Consider the following 22,713-nt stretch of genomic DNA (forward strand, 5'->3'; position numbering starts at 1 on the left):
GATATAAAGTCAAAGTAAGGTGAGAAAATAAATATTTCAAATCAAATGAATTACAGTGTATTTGGGACATGAAAAGGTAAGTTTTCGCCAAATTTGGTGAACATTTTTTTAAGGTAAAAATAAAAAAGCAAAAAAGTTATTTAAATTTTTCACATAAATTTTGAGGTTATGTGAAAAGTGGCAGACCTTTTTGTCACCTACAACTTTGCTATTCAACTTTTTTCCATAGGACTTGTAGTTTTGCCGAAAATCGAGATAAATAATTTTTTACCCGTAAAAACTCATGATGATGTGACTCCACGTTCAGGTATCTGTTAGTATGCGTTGGTTTTCTGTAGACTGTGTACTGAATTTCTCTGTTGGGTTTTCTTCTAACAAGTAAATTAAGAAAAGATAAATCGTTGTTTTATTATATTACTGTGGTGAACTGGATTTTCTCGTGGAGTAATTTTGGGTATGCTTGCATTACAACTACAACCTATAACAACGTTTAAATAGATAAGTATCGACAAGGATAACTTCAGTTTCATGTTCAGCTACCAAGCAGAGTACATGAATCTGGCAAGTAGGATCTTGCCGAAACGTCGTGATGATGTTGAAAACGAACGGACGTACACACGCTATGACACTTCAGTTTTTTTTAAGATTCTCTAGCAATACATCTCGCATTTCTATGAAAAATCCTAAACTGCAGAAGCTCCAAAGTGGGAAATTGAATCGTTGTTGAAATAAAATGAATAAATTGTTATCTCCATCAATAAATTTTATTATCATTTCAACACATCGAAAAACAAATCCAAGAAATCAACATGCCCTAATGACGTATCGAAAGTTCAAAGCCAATTCGGGCTGACATTGCACAAGCATAAAAATTAACGATTAGTCGTACCTAAAGGTAAGTTCTTATGATTTAACAAGTCGATCTAAAATAGTTATTGTCTTTACACAACAGTGATAGTAAATCTCAACTCAAAACGAAGATTCCAAAGTAAACATCCTAACCTTAAATACTTTGTACAATTGCAGCCACTGATTTATGATGAATTTGAAAGAAAACGACAAAGCAACTAATTTGTGATATGTACAGAAAAAAAGTATTGACCATAAGTAGGAAGAAGTTGAAAATGGAATATGGGAAACGAATATTTTTTGTATGTCAAAATTCTAACAATGATATGCTTATTCTAGATCTATCCAGTAGTTCTAAAATAATTATTACTTAGAACTAGTATTGTGTGATTCACTGAACCATACAATTTTATGTACACATTTTGGAAGACATAGTGATTTTATCGCCAATTGGTGACCCAACAAATAACACCCTATATTATATATTTCGTATAAAACTTTAGAATTTAGCATATAAGTACCATTATATACAGTGAAAAGTGTATTTATGTAATGAAACAACTGATTTGGAAAATAAGGGAAACGTTACGCAGTAAAGCAAAGTAGGTACATCTCATTTTGATTAATAATTCATAAGAAACGATTAGGAAGCTCATTATAATTCATTAAGAATATATCAGAAAAGAAACATAGGTATGTTTCGTGGACTGATTGAATCTGGCTGAATAACTGAAAAAATCAAACTGTGTCAAACTATTTTTCCTGAAAGAGCTTGTGGATCATACTCTTAATGAATTTTTTTTAAACATTTCATTCTAATCAAAATGAAAAATTTTTGATATGTTTTCCATACAGATATTCTGTGATTGTTAACAAATGAGGGCTTGTTTAGCTCAGAAGTGCTTTTCAAAAAAAATTGCTTTGTAACAAATATTCTACTTTTGGTGCAAAACATTGCAAGAACTAACACGAAAGAAAAATATTCAATTCTGGAAAGTAAATCTTCAGTATTTCCAATCTATGGATGGAGAAGTATGAGATTCAAAGTGATATTAACAAATCCTGATCCAAAAAGTAACGAAGTATTTTAAAAGCGTTGGCAGTCATAAAGGCTTGCTATAATTTTCGGTTTATCAGATAAAAAAAGCAAGTATTCATAATATACTATTCTGAATTGCATGAAACAGATGCAAACTTTTTTGAAAAATCAAAATTACTAAACTTGTAAAGCCATTGGTAACATATCACAGCTGCAAGCAGCGCCGCCCTGGTTTTCTGCACATCTATTATTGCACCACAAGTTCCAATCTACGGGATGATTATCGGCAACCAAAGACTGCATAGAAAATGGTCCAGCTGAAGAGAAGTTGTAAACGCTACATTTCTGACAGCCAAATATTTGGTAATCATATTCGAGGCAGTAGAATCTGCAAACTGAAACAAATATAAAAATCGTGGTTAGTTTCCATGGAGTGTCACCTCACAAACCACAAGAGACTAAATCATCTGTCGGTAACAAATGAGACAGATGGGTATCCGCGGCTAAGCTAAACCGTGGAGACGGGAGTGGGTTAAACAACTTAGCGAATTTCAAATAGATCTTAATGGGCGCCAGGTAAATTTAATCCTCCAGACACCCTTAGTAACTCACAATATCAATAACTTACCAATTAATATTGGAAATAAAAGATAAAGATCCCCAATATGATTTATTCAGTAATCTTAACTCACATTGATTAACCGACAACGGTTCTAAGACAACAATGCGATATTCACACTACTACGCGATGTTCAAATGTCAATACAAGAGCGCGGTGTATATAACCACGAATTCAATCAGCCATAAATAACGCTAGTAACGACGTTCAAAAAAAGAAACTACAATACGTCAAGTAAAACTACGAAAATTGAGTAGGTGAAATCGTAAATACTAGTATCGGAAGGTAAGACAAACTCGTTTGCGTCGCGTGAGCTCAGGCGTAGACGCATCGGTGTCAACAAGCAATCGTGAAAGGAAGAAAATACCTCAATTTCCGTTTCACAAATGCATCACTATATCAATCAGGTATAAATAAACAAACAAACACTATATCAAACAGGTATCAATAAACATAATTGCAAACAATTATTTAAATAACTCAGTATGTCACCAATATTCAAATAAATCAATTATAACTTGCGTGCTCCTTTTGGGCCACCCGGTATATGGTGTTAGGCTACCCCGTAGTTCGACGGAGGTGGTTCACCCTGTAGTACGGCAGAGATGGACCACCCTATAGCACCACCAAGATAGATCACCCTGTAGGGCACAACAAGCTGGACCAATAATGGATCATCAAATAAGATCCAGAAAGATAAATTAAAAAAAAAGAAGAATAAGAAAACCCTACGGAAGAAAATTCTCAATCAGAATCAGATAAAAACAAGGTGAGATTCAACCCCCATTCAATAGGGACTAGTTGACTAATCGATACCCCTGGTATATTGGGTGCCCTGTATAACCATATAACCCGTAAAAATCAAGCAAATTGAATGAGTGTTGAAACCTCTCTTCAAAACTGAAATTCAGTTAAGTTACAACGATGGAATCAAAAATTACTAAAATAATTAAGAACAGATTTAATGGTAAAATTCTTACCCTGGCCAAAGCAGTTAGTCAGGGAGCATACATATATTCTTGTACATTTCAGGTATGGTTTTCTATGGAACGGAAGATTCCCATTACTATGATGTTAAATGGATAAAATCAACTTTTACCTGAATTACATTGTTAACATCCTTTGAATAAAGATCTTAAAAGGTGAGGTAGTGTTTTGAAAGGTCAATAGGAGCAGTTTTGATCTAGTGCTAAATTGAAACGTAACAGGAGATTTACTGGTGATGTAGAATCATATTTTGTTCGTCAGTATTGAATGAAAGTTGTTTCAAAAGTTTTGTCCTCTTTTATGACTCTACTTTGAACTGTAATATTCATTCAATTCAATGGCGCAATTTGAATCGGTGCACTTTTGCTAACGTAACACAAGTTGGTTAATTCCGTCAGCATAAAAATCATTTGCTCGGGATTCGATGGAGTTGACGAAGGCAATGTATGTATGGTTCTGATTGGCGAAGGTTTTACTGGTGGAAAAGTTATGGAAGCGCTTGAAGATATGGTAGTCGGTTGGCCAGAGGTCTGGAGAGTTAGGCTGGTCGTCCATTGGAAGCGTAGTCGCGCGACTCGAAAGTAGCGCGTATACGCCCGTATACAAGCGACTGATCTTAACAAATAAAATGTGAGTGAACGACATCCACTGTAAACGACCTTGAGCGACCGGCCTCGCATGTATGCATCACGAAGACGCCATAAAGTTATTCATTGCGTTTGGGTTCGTGTGTTCTGTGCAGGTATTGTTTAGTTTTCGATATGGAAATTGATAACGAAAAATTGATTAGGGCCGTTCGTGAAAAGTCTCCGTTGTGGAACATGAAAGACAAAAGGTATCATTCTCGTGATGTACAGAGGAAATTGTGGTCGAAAGTTGCAGAAGAAGTAGGTGGTAATAATAATGGTGAGAGTTGTTGTTAATATCATTATTATACTACAAAGTGAACAAAACATAAGAAATATGTAAGCAAAACAAACCGTCAGTACAAAGCTTTTACTTTAGACACAAGTTTCTTTAGGTATTTGCTTCATGTTCTCAAAAATATGCTGTAAATTTGTCTCTGATCCCATAAACGATACTGACACTCCTATTTTCGCCTAGGGAAGCAAATCTGGCTTTTGTAGTACTGGTTTCTGATTGTTGAGGTATTGACATAGGTTGTGGTTCGCCTTCTTTGTCAATTATAATATTGTGCAACAAACATATACATTCAACGATATCATCGACAAAGTTTGGTTCAACCTCAATTCCTTTTTGAAGCACTCTCCACTTGGCGGAAATAATACCAAACGCGCATCCAATAACTTGCCGTGCTTGTGAAAGTCGTTTATTGAAAATTGTCTGTGAAGGTCCAAGTTGTGATGCGGGAAAAGGTCGCATCAAGTAAGTTTTCAATGGATAGGCTTCATCCCCCAAAAGAACGCGCGGAACTTTAATATTCGATCCAGGCAGTGTGGTGAGCCGTTAATTACCCAACTCATTTGTTTCAAGCCTTCTATAAAGGCAGGAATTAGAAAACACACCACCGTCACTTTCCTTGCCGTACCCTCCTGTATCAATGGTAATAAACTTGTAATCGGGTCCCGCAGCACCTTGTAGCACAGTTGAAAAGAAATGCTTGTGATTTCTGAACATGCTGCCTGAATGGTCTGGATTTCGTATGCGTATACACAACTAGGAAATTTCCATTTACGCCAAAAATCTTCTTTTATTGACTCCTGCTGTTCATCTGTAAGAGGGAATGGCATAGTAGAGTGCTCAAGTGGTTGTAAACGGATACCCCAATGTTTTGAATGAAGCACCTGTGGCCAAGTACCTGTAACAACAGAAATCATTATGAACATACAAATTACATGATTTATTCTAAAAACAAGTGATTTCGTTAATTCCAATATTAACCAAAACTATGGTTTTGTGTTTAGTGAACGAAGTAAAGAAAAAGTGGAAAGGACTGCGCGATGTATTTAAAAGAGAATATAAAAAAGTCTATAAATCAGGAGATGAGGCGTCGGAGGAAGGTTCCTCTCCATGGATGTTCTTCGACCAGATGCTGTTCCTCTTCGACATAATTGAGCCAAGACAGCTGAGGGGAAATGTTGCCCCTCCAGAAAAAAAAACCTTCTCGAAATGATGACGGAGACGCTGTTGTCGATGAAGATGATTTGCCTCATTTGAAATCACCACAAACAGTTGTCACTGACCAAGGAGAAGTTTATATGTCATCGAGCGAAACCAGAAAGATGGAAACCCCAGTACCTGCAAGCAACCATCAGATGCGTAGAAAACAGCATGATACACAACCAGATAATGCTGACGTTCGTCATGTTGGTTCTCTGATAACACCTACAACTAACAATTCTAAACGTAAAAACAATTAACCAGCAGACATCACGGTTGAAGATACATTTCTTGAAATCGAGAGGACTAAGTTACAGTTATTTACCGAACATGCTGTTAACAAAGAAGGAGACAGCGACAGTTTTTGGTTAGTCGTCTTCCATACCTAAAACAAGTTCCAGAACACCGCAAATTGAATGTAACAAATTAACTTCAACAAGTTCTTATTGATGAAGGAGAGCAATGCAACAGATTCTCGCATAACCCATCTCTCTACACAACAACACCGGTACCCTCGCCTTGGACCAGCGACACAAGTGGACCCTCATGGACAATTCAAACGTCTAACTCACTTCCAGGCGAGATTAATACTGGTTTGCGACAATATTTTGGGAACTTTTCAGACACCCAGTAACTGTGTTATGTAGGCTAATACCAATCAGGCGCAATAAGAATTACAAAAAGTTTGCATATTGTCTGTACTATTGAATAATTTTTTTATTTCCTTTTCATGATAGGTGGTTGTTACTTTTTTTGTACAATTTAAATTAATGAAGATTTATGACAATTGAATAACTTTACTTACCTTAAAATCACACTTAAACGTTCCACAGGTCTTATTTTCTCCCTGAAATTTGAATCTTTGGCGATCGATGACTCTATAGTACTCAAAATGTACTGAAATGTGTCTTGACTCATCCGGTTATAATCAAAGAATTCTCCCAGTAATTTCTTCTACTGAGTATAACATTTATCCAACACAAACGTCTCTTCTTATCACGACGAGCTCTCAAACGCCTTATTATGTAAGGTTGCTCCAAACAGTACATGTTTTGCAAATCCATTGCACACGATTCTACAAAGCACACTTTATTAATGATGACTGTTGTGAATTTAGTGGTCTAGAGTCGCCTGCAGTGAATGATATCAGTCGCTCAGTCTCATGATCGCACATACACGGGCGTATACGCGCTACCTTCGAGTCGCGCGACTACGCTTCCAATGGACGACCAGCCTTAAGCCTCGAAGATACGCTCTGAAGTGGTGAACCTACAGTTATTCAGTTTGAGGATCCTGGCGGAGACTGACCCATCACAATTGGTGCATGAGATGACGAGGTCGTAATCTCCCTGACCCCCAAGTTTCGTCACTGGCTTCGTTCTTGCTTTGTTCAGCTCCAAGTGAACAGTGTTCACTGTATTGTGGTATATACTGATCGATAGAGAATTTTGTACACCATACATTGATGTCGTTAACTTTTTCCAAATTTTAATTTTTTGCCTATTTCAGCTTGGAAATATATGATTTTTGGCCGAAGCAGTTCGAAAAATTAACCAGACATTTGGCAATGTTAATGTTTGCGAAATTTCGTTCCGGATTTTAGTTTTGAAGATGAGTCCCGGAGTGGTCGGCCTGCAGTAATCCAGGACGAAGATTAGAGGATTGTTTGAAGGTGGTTGACGATGTTTCGTGGTGTATTTCACCACTGTCTAATATAATATAAATTGATATGAAATTTCTGAAAAATATTAAAGAAATTAACCGAAAATAACAATTTTATTCGAACAAAAACTGAAATTACAAAGAAAACATAAAACCAAACAACAACCAAAAAATTAAAAGATTCCAAACCAAGGTACGTCACGACGTTTCGATTGTTAGTATCCACAATCGTCTTCGGGTGATAACTGGACTCATTGTATTTGTCATCTTGATTTCGAGCGAGTTGGATTCTAAATCCCTGACTCTTTAATCATGTGTGGTTTGTATAAACAGATCTGTATGATTTATGTGGGGCACGGCCGAGACTTCTCTCGCCGCCTGGGCTATCCCTCTTGACGGGCTACTTGCCTGGTGATGGTATTTGTGTGGCCTCGAGATTTATTATCATCTCACCCCGTAGCGAGGCATTTAAGGCGTTCAGATTGTCTTGGCTACAGGAGTGTTGACCGTTAGCATGGTTTGCAGGACGGAATAGTTCATCAGCAGGATCTGCAGTTGGTCGAAGGCCACGCATAGTCCGTCGACTGAACTGAGATCACTGCTTTTTGTGGTTTTTACGGCCCTCGCATATGGGACTCCGTTTTTGGTCGTGCTTGGTCCTGTCGGCCTTTTTGGTTGGACTGGCAGGTCTCTGGGTTTGTTATCAACCTTTTTGTTTTTCGGATGTTCCGGGCATCCTTGGAAGTTGGCTGGGTGTTTCCCTTTGCAATTAAAGCATTTCACCGGGGCTTGCTTCGGCTTCTTACACTCGGCCGTCATGTGGCGGCCGGCACACCTTAAACACGCAGATATTGCCTTGCAATTTCTTTGCGAGTGGCCAAACTTTTGGCAGCGATAGCACTGCCCCACTGCTGTTCGGGGTCGTTGTGGTTCACTTTTTACTTTGTAGCATGTAAATTTTCGCTACTTTATTTTGTAAATAAATAAAAAAGTTTTAGAGCAACACAGATTTCATTCCGTGGTGACCTACCCTCAGCGAACGTGAAAATAACAAACATCGATATGTAAAGTTGGTTCTCTAACCTCATCCACAGAAACCTACTGAAAATTCCATTGATAATCTCGAATGTTTTGGTTATGGGTAAGTTTCACAAGAAGTGTCTTCGAGTTGAAATTTTCTTTTGGTATTTTCTGTTTAATTTTAATTATCAGCTGTTTGATGATATTTCGACTGTCAACTGTTTCATTTTTCGTCAGTGTAGCCAATCTAGCTTTAGGGGGTGTCTGACCAGATACAACCAAACATATCATTACTTTATTCTGTTCAGATTGGTCCTTTATGCATGGAACATGCAAATATTGATAGGTCAAAACGCTAGTACCCTATCTTCCGAAAAGAAAAAGAAGAAGAAGAAAAGGAATTCTTTTCTGATCAGTTAGGATGGTAGATTTCGCGAAAACGACAGGTTTCTGCCCTACAGGTGTTTCTGGTTTTGTTCGACTGACGAATTCTGAATTTTTCAAATGATCCTTAGTGGTTATTTCGTTTTACCCATCTTATTATCAACCACTACGTCCTGGCTTTTGATAGAGGCCTATATTGAATATTTACGACAATTTGGTGTTTGAATACTTTGTACATATTATGTAAAAGTTTTCTTTCCTCATACGAGGAATTGGGCAATTTTCGGATATGCAGTTGGTTACCTCGTTCACAGGCAGATGGCGCGACGACAAACCTGTTGCTTGTTGTATGCTTCAGCTTAGTTCGAGGAATGATACTCTGACGGAATTCAATTTTCAATTATCGGAAATCATCGACTTTATGTTGATGATATACACTACCTTGCACTGACGAGTGGCCAAACAGCCCGAAACCAGTCTGCAAGTGTGTTCCAATAATTCGGTCGGTCGGTAGCCAAGCGGTTCGGCGTGGGTGCTTTGTTCACTCACTCAAATCAACTGCCGTATTGGTCGGGGGTTCAAGCCCTGTCTGAATCCTCGTTGATCCTTAGCTCGCACAAGTTTCTACTTCTGAGGGTTGTCGTTCGTAGGAGTGCGACAGCTGCTTGGATTATATCGGATGAAAAACCTGTTGTTTGTTGTAGTCTGTTTTTTTATTTGAGTTATAATGTTGGAGTTGGAAGTGTGACAAAATTCAGAATCTTGAGTTTTTTATACGTATTTTACCTTCATATATATTTTTTTCACAGTAACTTTGGTTTCTAGTCAATTCATTCGAATATTTTTCAATCGGATGCTTGTGCAGTGTACGATTTTAAAAAAAGTTATTTTTATTAAGAAAAAAAATTATTTACAATAACTAGTCATTAAAAATGTCACTTTTTGATGTGTTTTGATCGATAAATGTCACGGAATATGACGTTTAATGCCAATTCAATGCCTTGGCGTCAGAACTGTCACTTTTATGATCGATAAATGTCAATGAAACTGGCATTCAATGCCTATTTAATGCCTAGGCATTAAAAATGTCTCTTTTATGATTGAAAAAGGTCACTATCATTTCCGTTTGAAGACAATTTGATGTTGACACATAAAAAATGTCACTTTTATGATCGATATGTCACTGAAACTGACGTTCAATGCTTAGGCATTAAAAATGTCTTTTTTATGATCGAAAAATGTCACTAAAATTTACGTTTCATGCCAATTTGATGCCAAGGCATTGAAAATGTCACTTTTATGATCGATATGTGTCACTAGAATTGACGTTCTATGTCAATGCAATGCATAGGCATTGGAATTGTCAATTTTAATTAATGTCTCTTAAATTGGCGTTTGATGCCAATCGGAAAAAAAAATTTCGTGAATCAAACAGATGGTAGAAGGATGTTTAGTTCAAAATTCAGGCTGAAAAAAATGTACTAGTTCAAATTTTCAAAGAAGGACTAACAAAGAACGATTCGTGATAGCAAGAATTTTCAAAAAATTCAAATGTAAGTTGAAAAATGGTACAACCAAACTAACGTGTGGGGACCTACTTTTTGAATTATTATAACTAGTTGTTCATCATCATGAACATCGGCAAAATATCACAGTAACAAGCGCTACCTCCTTCGTTTTTTCGGCATTTTACCAAACACCATTTATTCCAGTCTATGGGATGATCATTGGTGACCAAAGATTGCTTAGAAAATGTTCCTGTTGATGGGGAATTGTAAACGCTACATTTTTGGCAACCATAGATTTGGTAGTCATATTCGATGCAGAAACGGCTGCAAACTGGAACAAAAAATATTCTGAAGCTGGAATTATTACCTTAATTCTCGTTAGTCAGTCTCAAGTTGTCTGCATATTGGTAATTCATAAGTAGTGAAAAATATATTGCCGAATGAAAAATTATTTATTTGAATGTGCTTTTTGTGAATAAGGAAAATACTTTTTCGTCGTGCCTTTCGCCAACCGAAATGGCGCATAAAAAGATGCATTTATGGACTTATGAAAAACAACAGAGTGACCTTTCATCATGGAAATTATTACAGACAGGGATGATTTTCCAAGATTTAGGAAAAAGATGTTTGTCCCGCTGTCAGTGACCAATTGGCATTTCTTGATGTTTCGATAAAATATGAGTTTTCATGTGCTATTCCGGTTTCCACTCAAATAAACATTTCAAGAAAATGGCAACAAAACCGAAAGCCAAAGTGAAAACAACACTCGAAGTTCGAAAAAAAGACAGATATGGAAAAAGCTGAACATATTTGATGAAGATTTCAGATAATATCAAAATTCGGATGATGGATCAGAATATTTGTCATAATATAACTATATATAAATATAATTTGAGGATTTGATATATTTTTATTGTAAAATATACGATGTGTGTTCAAAAAATAAGGTGAAAATTGAAACTTCGCAGTCAACGTACATTCCATTAGCGATTATTTATTTTTTTTCAATTTGATACACTCGTTGAGTTTGTTGGTGAGGCGCATGAAAGCTAGAAGTGTTTTGAGTGTTCGGCGACTTTCTACTATTGAAAAAAGGATCAAAGAAAATATATCACATTTTGTGTTGAAAATGGAATAGAGTATTCAAAAATACTTGAAATGTTGACAGTGGCATACGGCGATTGTACTCTGAGTCAGAAAAGTGTCTACAACTGGTATACTCGAAGTTAATGATATTATGCAAATTTGAAGTTGGCGGCAGTCTCAAAGGCCAAAAAAACCAACATAAAGAAATTAACCGGCTGTGAACTATTCCACGTGGACTGTAGACTTGGCGGTTCGTATTGGATAATTTTTACTAACCTAGTTTAATGATTGGCTGAAGAGTCATAAAATTAAAAAAGTCATGTTACGGTGACGAATATAAATCGGGGAATGCGGAGGTGGTTATCGCCGTCGTGTTCAGTTTAGGAACTGATCGCGATTTGAGTGTTGAAATTCGTTATTGGTGCAGTTATAATTACTCAAAAATGTTTTATCCGTTTAAAATATGGCGTCCTTGAACAAGTACTAATAGTAATAACGAGTGTGATAACAACGCAGACATTTTCCTGTTTAGTGATTCCAATAGCGATGGTGAACAATGCGAAAAAGAGATACCAGTGTATATATATATATATATATATATATATATATATATATATATATATATATATATATATATATATATAAGATCTACATCTGTTTGGTTTCGAGGAAAACAAACTATTATAGCAACATCAGATTTGAGCGAATTTCTTTTCTCAACTGGTCGTAAAATGGTCAAAAACAAACCTTATGAACGCAAGACGCGATGTGATACAGGATTACCAGAATTCTTAAGATGTTCATCTAATAAAATCATTGAATAAAACAATATACGACTGTTATAAAAGTAATGAGTTTCCTACAACTGAAATCATGAGGAAGAAACTGAATATTCCCAGTCATAACGTGAGCTGCAGTGGCAAAACTCTTTAGAATTGAATGAAGAAACTAGGATATAGATTTAAAATAATAAAAAAACGTGAAACAGTTATGGAAAGCAGAAGAATAAGGTGGAATTGCGTAACAAATAACTAAATATAGACAAGAACAACTGCAAATTTTCTATTTGGACGAATCTTGGTATGACACTCACGACACAGTTACGAAAGGGTGGACTGATGGTTCGAGAATGTGTATGCCTAACATGCCTGGTAACAAGTTGTTTTTATTCCCTGAAAGAGTATGGGAATAATATTTTTGTGTAACATGTGTTGTTATTGATATAAGTCATATTAGATAAAATATCTTTTGTAAAATGTGACGTGTCATATATACATTCTTGTATCAAAAATGATGAATAAATTTGATTTGATTGATATTGATTTGAGTAAGTATATCATCAGAATGATTAATTTGAAGGTAAAGCAAGCTCACTGCGTTTGCTCAGGGCACATGGTCTAGCTGTTCTTGAATATTTTTTTTTACCATAGTATGCGCTGGTCAGGTCCTATCCCCCGAAGCCCCGATACATTCGGGAGTGCGCGCCAGCATTATCAACCAACGACCACTCCCACACCGTGGAGTGATCATTGGTTCCGAGAATAATGTGCCCTGAGCAAGTGCAGTGAGCCAAGAATGTCAGCCTTCTGCATCTATCCGGCTAAGATTTCTGCCTTAGTGTGGCAAGCCGGTATGATAATAAGATTCGAGAGTAGAGGACCAAGGACTCCAATAATTAGAACAACCATCTTGACAGAGTGGTCTGGATAGAGTCAGCAGATTTCGAAGAGAAAATCTCAATATTTTATTCGTTTTTCCTCCTCTTTTCGGACGATATCCGTCTCGCCAGGAGCTGAAAACTTCACGACAAATATTGACTCGCTCATGGGGTCAAGAAGGACTACATCAGGCTTATCAGCTTGTATAAGCCTGAGGGTGGGGAATGAATAGTTCCAATACATTCGGCACATTCCCCACAATGGATTCAATATCCCCCGGAGCGTAGGGCAACACCGGTGTCTCGTCAATACCGTAAGAGTGCGGTAGATGGTAATATAGCTCTCTTTGAGTCGGGTTATTTCGATGGATATAGGCCGAGACTGCATATGCTGGACATGCTGATAGCAAGGGCATTGGGGTCTCGGGCGCCTCGCGGCAGGCCCTGCACGTTGTGTCAGGAACCTCTATACCCATCACGCGGCTGCGATAGACTAATGTGTTGAAGACACTATCCTGGCAAGCCATGACGAACCCTTCAGTTTCCGACTTCAGCCCACTCGATCTGAGGACAGCGAAAGTCAGTTTTATTATTATTATTATTGTTGATAAAATAACATATTTCAATACTTACCATCTTATTCCCGTTGAAGAAAAATCCGAAATGACAAAAATTATAGAAATTGGTCCAGTTTTTATTATTTTTCTTTTTTACCCACCTTTTAAAACTTTCCTGGACTTCCACAAATAATTCAAAACCAAAATTAGCCAAATCAGTCAGGCCGTCTTCCAGTTATGGCGAGACTAACGAACAGAAATCCATTTTTATAAATTGGATAATAATAATAATAGAACTCAAAAATAGCTGACCGAATTTTTATGATTTTTGGATTTGTCTTCATTGGAAATAGGGTAATAAGTATTGAAATATGATATTTCATCAATAGAAATAATAATAATGAAAGAGTCAAAACATCGGTCGGTAGGTAGCCGGACGGTTGTACGTGGGTGCTTTGTTCACTCAGTCAATCGGCCGATGTGTGAGTCGATGATTCAAGCCGCAGGCAGAACTCTCGATTTTCACTCGCTATCGTCCAACCCATGTTAGGAATCATACGTTAAAAGGTAAGACCTCGTTAGTCCTTAGCTCGTACAAGTTTCGGCTTCTGAAGGGTGTCCTTCGTAGGGGTGCGATAGCTGGTTAACGGAAAATACATATTTTAAACATAATATAACACATTTTAAATATAAGTGATAATAGTGACTTGTTATAATAAAACGCAACTAAAAGCTCTCATGTATATCACAGGGTGCTTTACTGAGGTGAGCACTCTTACTACCAATTCCCATTTATTTTGACATGCTTTTATTAGCTTCACCTGTATGTATGTATGTTTGTATGTTTGTTTGTTTGTTTCTCTGTTTGTTTGTTTGTAACTCTCCTTTTCATTTCATGTTTATTACCGTTTGACTGGTCGGGATCTGTATTTGACAGAATCATCGATATTATTGCTTGATCTATTCGCGGACAGATGGCGCTTTACGTAACCTCCTTGATATAATTCGAACTCACTTTACATGTATTTCTTCATTTGAAAAAAGTGTTTTTTTTATTAACACGCGCTCATGCTGCTTTATTTGTAACTCTCTTTTGCGCTCCTACTGCCTTGGTCTTGGTAGCTGATATTCAGGCTCCCTCTCCGGAATCGGAAAATATCAATGGTCATTTTTCTAAACAATATACGGTTGATTGATCCCAAAGTTTAGATAAAATAAATATAGTTCAAAAAGAATAAAAAACACGTTTTTATAGCATACGAAACTAAATAAATGAAAACTAAATGAAATATAATAAACTATAAAACACGCTTTTAAAGAACATCAAATAAAAATTTAAGAATATATTTTTTTAAATTAGCTTGAAACAATGAACGAAAAATATTAGTATTACTGTGAAAAAGCGTGGGCGCTTTGTGCCATTTTTTTTGTATATCAAGCGCTCATCGCTTTTTTCACAAAAATACTAGTATTTTGTGTTCTTTATTGTTTAAAGCTTATGAAAAAAATATTTTTAACTTTTCAGTTTGATGTTCTTTGAAAGCGTGTTTTTTAGTTTTCAAACTATATTTATTTTATTATTTACCAATACCATTTATTTTAATACACCTAATAATTTTGTATCGATTTCAAAATCCCAAATTTGCTCATTCACTGACTGTTAGGCGCAACAACGTTATTCCAATTAGCGGAAACTTTAACGAGAGAATTCTCAATTAAGGGAAAGTGTATCCTGTTAGATATAAAGACCCGTCTCAGAATCAGGAATAACTTCATCTCCTGAAGACACCAACTTGGTTGGTAAACCGCGGGTCGAGAAGAGTGATGCAAATCTTGTGTTTGGAAAACGTGCTCGTTTTGAATTTATTCTACGTTCTATCTTTTATTATAAGTGACGTATTTCAAACTGAAACCAGCAAATAAACACTAATAAAAGTTACTCACCCCTCTCAAAATCTGTCGTTTTCGTACTGTCAAACGAGCACCCGCACAGGGGATACCCCAGGTTGTTGTCGCAAAGCAAATCACATGCACCGTGTCGTGTGTGGATACTGTAGTTGATGGTAGAGTTTTCCTGATGGAACTGCACGGGCATGTCGGTAGGGACGAGGTCCACGCAGTCTTCCCCGCAGGGGTTTCCTCCCAATCCTGCCATGCAGAGTTCTGCGCATATTTTCCTTTGTCGGCTCCGCGTCACGATTGGGTTCAGGGTCTCGTTGTCGTCTTCTTTGGCGCCGTGGAGGATGTGTCTGGAAACGGCCACGCCCACCATCAGCAGGAGGAGAGGGAAAATCGACGTCCTGCAAAAGGGACATAGTGTTTTTATTCCTGCGAGGGTATGTGACGTGGCGCTTTTACTATCGAGTGGAGGGCGGAAGGGTGACGTTTATGTAATGTAATTTCGAGGGCTGATGCTGCAGGAATTTCTTGTTCTTCGGTGGAGGGAATTTTAGTTAAAATATTTCTGTGTGGGCAGTACAATAATATTGATTTTATCGCCAATTCGTATCAAACATGGTTATAATCTGGGGAATGGCAGAATTTTATACAATTAATAAATTTTAATATACAGGGTATTTTCAAAGTTGCATTATTCCAAAAGTTGATACACCAAAAATCATCTATACTTACCAAAGTTGCACAATAAAGGAACAAAAGCTACATTTGAATTGTAAGTAATATATTTTTTGGAGTGATTAATTTTTGGGAAAGAAAGGTGGCTTTCTATTTCTCTATCTTTATACAAAAAATTTGGCAATCTCCCAAAGAAAGGAAGGAAGCAATAAATTTTTAAAAAAAATCACTCTTTAGAAAGATTTTCAGATCATGCAAAAAGGTATCCTTCAGAAACAAACTGGAAGAAAAGCCCTTTTGAACAACTACCTTCAGGCTTTGAAAGACTAACGAGGTCTTACCTTTCGACGAGTGATTTCTAACACAGTGCAACCTTGATATAACGAAACTGAAGAGACTTAAAAAATAATTGGTCATATCAAATAATTTGAAATGGAATATTCGTCAAAAAATTGTTGATAAATGTGCGGTGGAAAAAACAGAACTAGAATTCTTTCCTACATTGTAATAGTCGTTTTTCAGTAGTGACGGTTATTTTCTTGGGCTTCACATTGAACATACAGGAAGTTCAGTTTGAAATTCCAAAATTGGGATAATTTCCTGAGAAAATGAAAATGAAACAAAAAATATTTTTGATCTAATCAATCCAAATTATGATAATTTCCAAACTCACTATAGCTATTGCTTTCCATACTTTATTGTGATGGTTGCAAAAAAAGTCATGCAAACTCCACAAATTCAAAACGTCAACTAATTTCATCTCAAGTAGCTGTCAGTCGTTATTCACTGCTATCCTAATGATCAACTTCATCTATCAAAACCATACCTACCGTTGTTTTCATTTTTACAATAACAACAACGATCTGACCCTTCCCTGAGGATCTTCTAGAAAGTTCATGAAATTTGGCTTCAACAATTTCTTGAATTGGTATACTTTCTTCTGTATCATCTTCTTCTGACCCTATTTCTTGATCTGCTTTCCTATATCCATGAATATCTTCATCCATCCAGGTGTAACATCCAATAACAGAATTCGTGTCGTCAAATCTTACAATATTTTTGTAGTGAGAAGAATTTCTTGTTATATTTTCATCTGATCTTGACGCTGTTACTAAAATTACAGTTCTTGGATAATTTCAACAAGGAGCGTGTTATTGATCCAAGGTTTCTCCATGTAACTGTTTAGCTTGTCTGAAGTTATATATTTCAAACTCAACATTGATTTTGGATTTGAAGTAATTGGATAATTTCAATTTCGCTTTGTTGTACTCATTATCGGAGAATGAAGATGGTGGATCTGGTAAGGATGTATTCAAATCATATGCATCATCTCTAAAGTAATGGAGTAACGCAGCTGTTTTTCTTGATTCTTTGGTAATGTTCATTGCCTGAAGATATATCTCAAAAGATTGGTCCATCTCTCCCATCTAGTTCCAATATTGATTATATCGGATTTAGTATCAGATGATACAAAATTCAAATTGATGATTTTCATTACTGATGTGGGTTGTTATTCTCGTCGCCAAATGTAATATTTGTGTTGGAATATTAATTGAAATTGTAGAATTACTTTTCAATCTTTGTTTATTTTCACAGTTTCCTCATCAGTTAATCAGAAAAGTGACAACTCACAGTCCACTTGACATACAATCATCTTAAACAACATATACAGGATGAAACATTACAGGTACTTCCCGGACAGTTGGTGGAAAAATAATTTTCGTCAAAGAAGCAAACAAATCCATTTTGGTTACAGGAAATTTCGTGAAAAAAAAAAAACTTTATATACTATACAGAAACCGAACGAAATACTTCATCTGAAGAGGTCCGCTGGATGTTTAACCAGGCGGAAAATGGCAACTTCTGGTGTTGACATCTGATGTTCAATTGTTTGTATGTACGGGAGGGACGTCGAAATATCAGTGGCGCGGCGTTCTGGATCTGACTGGAATTTATGATGTTTCGAGGGGAGCATGATATATTTACACGGATGATGACACTTATTAAATCGTTTGCTCTACTAATATTTCTGGCTTTACTCTTGTTGGGGGATTGGGTGTGGTATGATTCGGGTACAATTGTTTCTTCAGGAAGTGGGTAATTTTGAAAAAAGAAAATGAAAAAATTGAAACATGTGAAATATTCAGCCACTCTACAGAGACTGAATTTCCCGTCAATTTTGCAATCGAAACTTTGAGTGCTTTGAAGATGAATTTTGATACTCGTTTTTCAGATTTTAATGTCATTGCGAATGAAATTAAGCTTTTTCAAAATCCTTTTGATTCTGACATTGAAACCCCGTCCCCGGAAGTCCAAATGGAAATTATTGATTTACGGTGCAGTAATATGCTCAAGAACAAATATCAAAATTCATCTTTGTTGGAATTTTATAAATCTCATTCGTATTTTTGTTTTACTGTGATTCATTTCAATTATTTGTTAGTTATTAATATGCTTAAACTTATATACTCAAGTTAAGTTTTCTTTGTTATCATTTCTGTCGTTAATTTTTATTTTGCAAGTGAATAAAACCGACTAATTATCATTCTGTGTTTTCTTCTTCAACTTACCACAGCAATAGTAACAACAATTAGGTAATCATTGGCTGTCGCAGGCCAGATTGATGACAGTAAATCATTGGCTGTCGCGGGCCGGATTGATAACACTGGCGGGCCGGATTTGGCCCGCGGGCCGTAGTTTGGAGACCCCTGATTTATGAATACACAAATGACAGGTTGACTATAATCGAGTAATTTATAAATTTCAGCAGTCTGTGTGAATATAGCGTCATCAGTTGATAATCCTCGGAATCCGAATTGACAGTTAGATGCTACATTATATCTGGTTAAGTACTTGGAAAGCTTCCTCAAAAGAGTTGGCGAATGTCGTTATTGATGAAATTCATCTGTAATTCGATAGTTCTTTTTTGATAACTTTTTATGAATAGATGTGACAACTGATCTTCTCAATTATTTTGGGCATGTTCATTTCTCAAAAATATCATTCATGAGACTGGCAAGAAGAGCACTTAGTTAATTTTCTATTGCTTTAAATATATCCGCTTCAATACCATCTATTCCCGGTGACTTATTCGCTCTTATTGATTTGATAATATCAGTGCTTTCTTTCTCATCCACAGGTGTCAGTAAAAACGAGTCCGGGAGGCTATATATAATTTTTGGGGAAGGAGTATTAGGCTTATGAATTTTTCTAGCATTATCTTTGATAATTCAGTTTTTCCAAACATTTTCCGGAATCATCTTGTCTTGTATGACTTAAATATAGCTTTCTGTCTTCAAAAGGCAGACCATAAATCAAAAAAATTCTTCTAATCTAGGATGTCAGTCTATAATATGTTATTTTTCAACAAACAACAGATAATGCTTCTATCATTATGATATATTACATCAGACGAATCATTGAATGATCTCATGAAAATCCACTTTCAATAACTGGATTGATAACGACAGCGTTGTTAGATAATTTTTTAAATTTATGAATATATTATCTGTTGAAAATATTTTGATTCAATTATATAACATCACTTCTGTCTAGAACAAGGTGTATCAAAAATCATGGATCAAATGAAAACCATCAAATTTTAATAGTTTGCGACAAACTTATTTTGTAAGTTATTTTGCAATGCTACTCCAACTTCTTTCAGCTGGGTTTCTTTTGCAGCTGAAAGGTTATGGAAATTTCGATTATAAGTAAACATCTCAGTAACATCTCATTCATATGCTAAATAAATACTAGGTCTTCTATTCAAGAAGCGTGGGTGCCCCACGATTTGAACGATCGACAGAAATTGTCAAGTTTTGGAGTATGCTTTCTTTTTCTTTGGATAACCAAAACTTTACTTTTTTGGATCGGATCGTCGTGTGTGACAAAAAGTGGATCTCCTACGACAACAGGAGATGTTAAGGGCATCGATGAGCCACATAAAATACCATATGGTGGTCAGGAGGACTATTGCCGCAAGATGACAGTGCAAAACTCGAGGAAAATTGAAGATATAATTTTTTTTGCTAGAATTACTGAACCGATTTCAGAGTCAGTTATATGGTATTGTTCGAGGTTAAAATAGTCTGCTACGATGAAATCATTGTTTATATTCAGCAACAGGAAAGTGAATAACTTTTGAGATTTTCCTGAGATGAAATAACCATACTTTTTACATCATTCTCTTTGATATCTAGGATGTAATGAATTGAAGAGTAGTCGATAAATAAAGAATTTCATTTACTCAGGAGTGAATTTATATCTGTCAAAGTGTTTACTGTGAGGAGAAAAAAATGTCCATGATCGATTTGCATATCCAAAAAAAATCATTTGAACTGTAAAATCTAAATAAGATTCTAATATTCTCATGAGATGATATTCAAATCGAGTTTATGGCGCACAATATGTATATTTTATTTTCTGAAGGACTTTTTTGTGGAGGAGATAATGTTACTTGCAGTTTCCGCATTCAGCTTTGTTTAGCTTACAGATTATGAAATAGATATGTTTTTACAAAATTTATGGAACAAGTTTTCTATTACATTTCGATAGATTTTCCAAATTGCAACAAAACTCCTATCAACTCCAATCAAAATTTTCCCAAATGAGAAATTCTGTCAGGATGACTCATATGACACATCTTTTAGATATTTATACGATTAACAAACTTACTTTGAATACGACATCTGTATATGCACTGTAATATGCACTGCTGGAACTAAATGGAAACTGATCTGAAACTGATACAGTAGTTCGTGAAATTTTATATATGGAGATTATTTCACTTATCGAATAATCTGTCAATAAATAACTTTATCATCCATTTAGCGACATATGGAATCTGAACATCAAAAATACTGTTTACTGAAACAAGAATGTGTAAATAAATTCAGTAAATTAACAACTTCTATGACGCAGATTTTTTTGACTGACGACAAAGAGACACTCAAGTTTTGAGTATCTAGGTACATATAAGATAACATTCCTTTATAAGCCAATCATTGAAGGCAAAATACGGCTACACAGTATAATTTTGGCAAACAGCACCGGTTCGCACAAACATTTTGATTTAAGTCCACACGCTACTCCAGTATTGACCCTCTAGCAGAGTTATTTTTATTCTGTTGGTGTATGGCACCTCTTTCTGGAGATGAAAAATGGGGAGGAAATTTTTGCTCAATAAAGTTTTTTTCTCGAGTGAAAATTTTTCAACCGATAAACCAACGCTGTCAGGCGGTTTTTTGAAAGAAATACCTCAAAATATCAAAATCGTATTGATAAATTTCCATTTTTAAAGAAAACTTTATTATTCAGCAATAACATGAAAGCGGCAATATCATGCTGGACTTCCAGCTGAATGTATCGTTATAAGTACAAAACATATATTCTCAAATTAAATCAATTTTACTACCTGAATAACGAGAAATCATTATTCATCAATCAAAGTAGCATCATTAAAGACACAAGATTCGAATATTCGGATAAAGTATGTATAATAGTGGAATTTCATTGTTGAAATCTATCGTGCCTCGACAAGAGACAGCAGAGTCGCCATCCAACTAACTCACTTGACGTGGCTACATACATTAACTGTATGTCGCGTATTCTTCTTGATTTCAAGTCCTTAGTGTAGCTAATGGAAAAACAAATGGTGTCCATAGATCCAATATAAACTAAATAATAGCTTGTTGAATGTTGATTCTCATTCGTGAAACGCCAAAATTGAAACTTTCAAGGTGAAGTAACTGAAATACAGAACAGTTTTTGAGAACTCATCTTCTTCACAAAAGTCCCTAGCATTGAAATCAGGCGAGTTATAATGAAAGTAATATCTGTACTCATTTTTTCGTTGAAAAAAATACTATAATAAGAATGTATCTGTCGTTGATAATCTCAATATTTGTCATATTACTAACCTTGTTTACTCCTTCTGCTTATGTGATGCCGATAGTTGATGAAAATCCATAACAAATTCAAAGAACACTTTATGATGAGATTTTTACTGAAAAGTTCAAAATAGCCGCAACACGTGTTTCGCTATACATCAACTTCCTCAGACATGCTCATACGGTCTGAACCATTTACTGGATCGCGAAATGAGTGATGTGGTTTTGTTAACTTTTCATTAAAAATATAACATTAAAGTGTGACTTGAATTTCTCCTGCTCATAAAAGTTTCCTTCATCTTCCATCTTTCAATTTCAAAATATGAAAATTGGTTTCATATACCTACACCCTCTATTGAATATAGGGCCCTCTCATTAGATTATTGATAAATTGATGATGTTCATCCATCCATCAGTCCAGCCATTTGTTACATGATCTTTCCTACATAAACCACAAATGATACGAGCACAAGTGTTCTATGATGTTAACAATCTATTTTTATCATATTCCAAAAGAGGAGGACTCAAAACCACATCGGCATAGTTTTTGTGAGATACTACGAGAGTTGAGATCATAGTGAAGTTGGCTGATGGCAATTATCTGATCTGCAATTATCTCGAAAGGTTTAATATTTTAGATAGTTCACAGCATGGGTTTAGAGCGAAAAAATCTACCATGACAGCATTAGAAGAAGCTATATCTCACATCCATGACGCGTTGAACAAAAAAGAAAACATAATGGGACTGTTCTTTGATATGAG

General features: G+C 35.8%; 1 protein-coding gene across 5 annotated transcripts; it reads right to left on the reverse strand.

Annotated features, from left to right (window-relative positions):
* Positions 1 to 742: 742 nt before the first annotated feature.
* On the reverse strand, positions 743 to 20,931 carry LOC111502598 (uncharacterized). 5 transcript variants are annotated; one of them, XM_074186491.1, is made up of 4 exons: positions 20,738 to 20,901; positions 15,434 to 15,789; positions 10,350 to 10,520; positions 743 to 2,283 (listed from the first exon to the last, which is right to left on the reverse strand). In XM_074186491.1, the coding sequence occupies exons 1-4, from the start codon at positions 20,749 to 20,751 to the stop codon at positions 2,066 to 2,068; spliced, it is 759 nt and encodes a 252-aa protein (XP_074042592.1). In that variant the 5' UTR covers positions 20,752 to 20,901; the 3' UTR covers positions 743 to 2,065. The 5 variants fall into 5 exon arrangements, with proteins under 5 accessions (XP_074042592.1, XP_074042595.1, XP_074042594.1 ...); XM_074186493.1 differs by having other exon boundaries at positions 2,145 to 2,283; positions 10,280 to 10,520; positions 20,738 to 20,906; XM_074186494.1 differs by lacking the exon at positions 10,350 to 10,520 and having other exon boundaries at positions 20,738 to 20,894.
* Between the last annotated feature and the right edge of the window lie 1,782 nt (positions 20,932 to 22,713).

The sequence above is a fragment of the Leptinotarsa decemlineata genome, unplaced genomic scaffold (genome assembly GCF_025532065.1).
Source record: "Leptinotarsa decemlineata unplaced genomic scaffold, Ldec_3_MD MMD2_tig00078422_RagTag_RagTag, whole genome shotgun sequence".
Classification (NCBI taxonomy): domain Eukaryota; kingdom Metazoa; phylum Arthropoda; class Insecta; order Coleoptera; family Chrysomelidae; genus Leptinotarsa; species Leptinotarsa decemlineata.

Coding starts and splice junctions, on each gene's coding strand:
- LOC111502598 (XM_074186489.1), bottom strand. Junction 5,314..15,433: donor AACGACAGATTTTGAGAGGG/GTGAGTAACTTT, acceptor CTGTTGTTACAG/GTACTTGGCCACAGGTGCTT.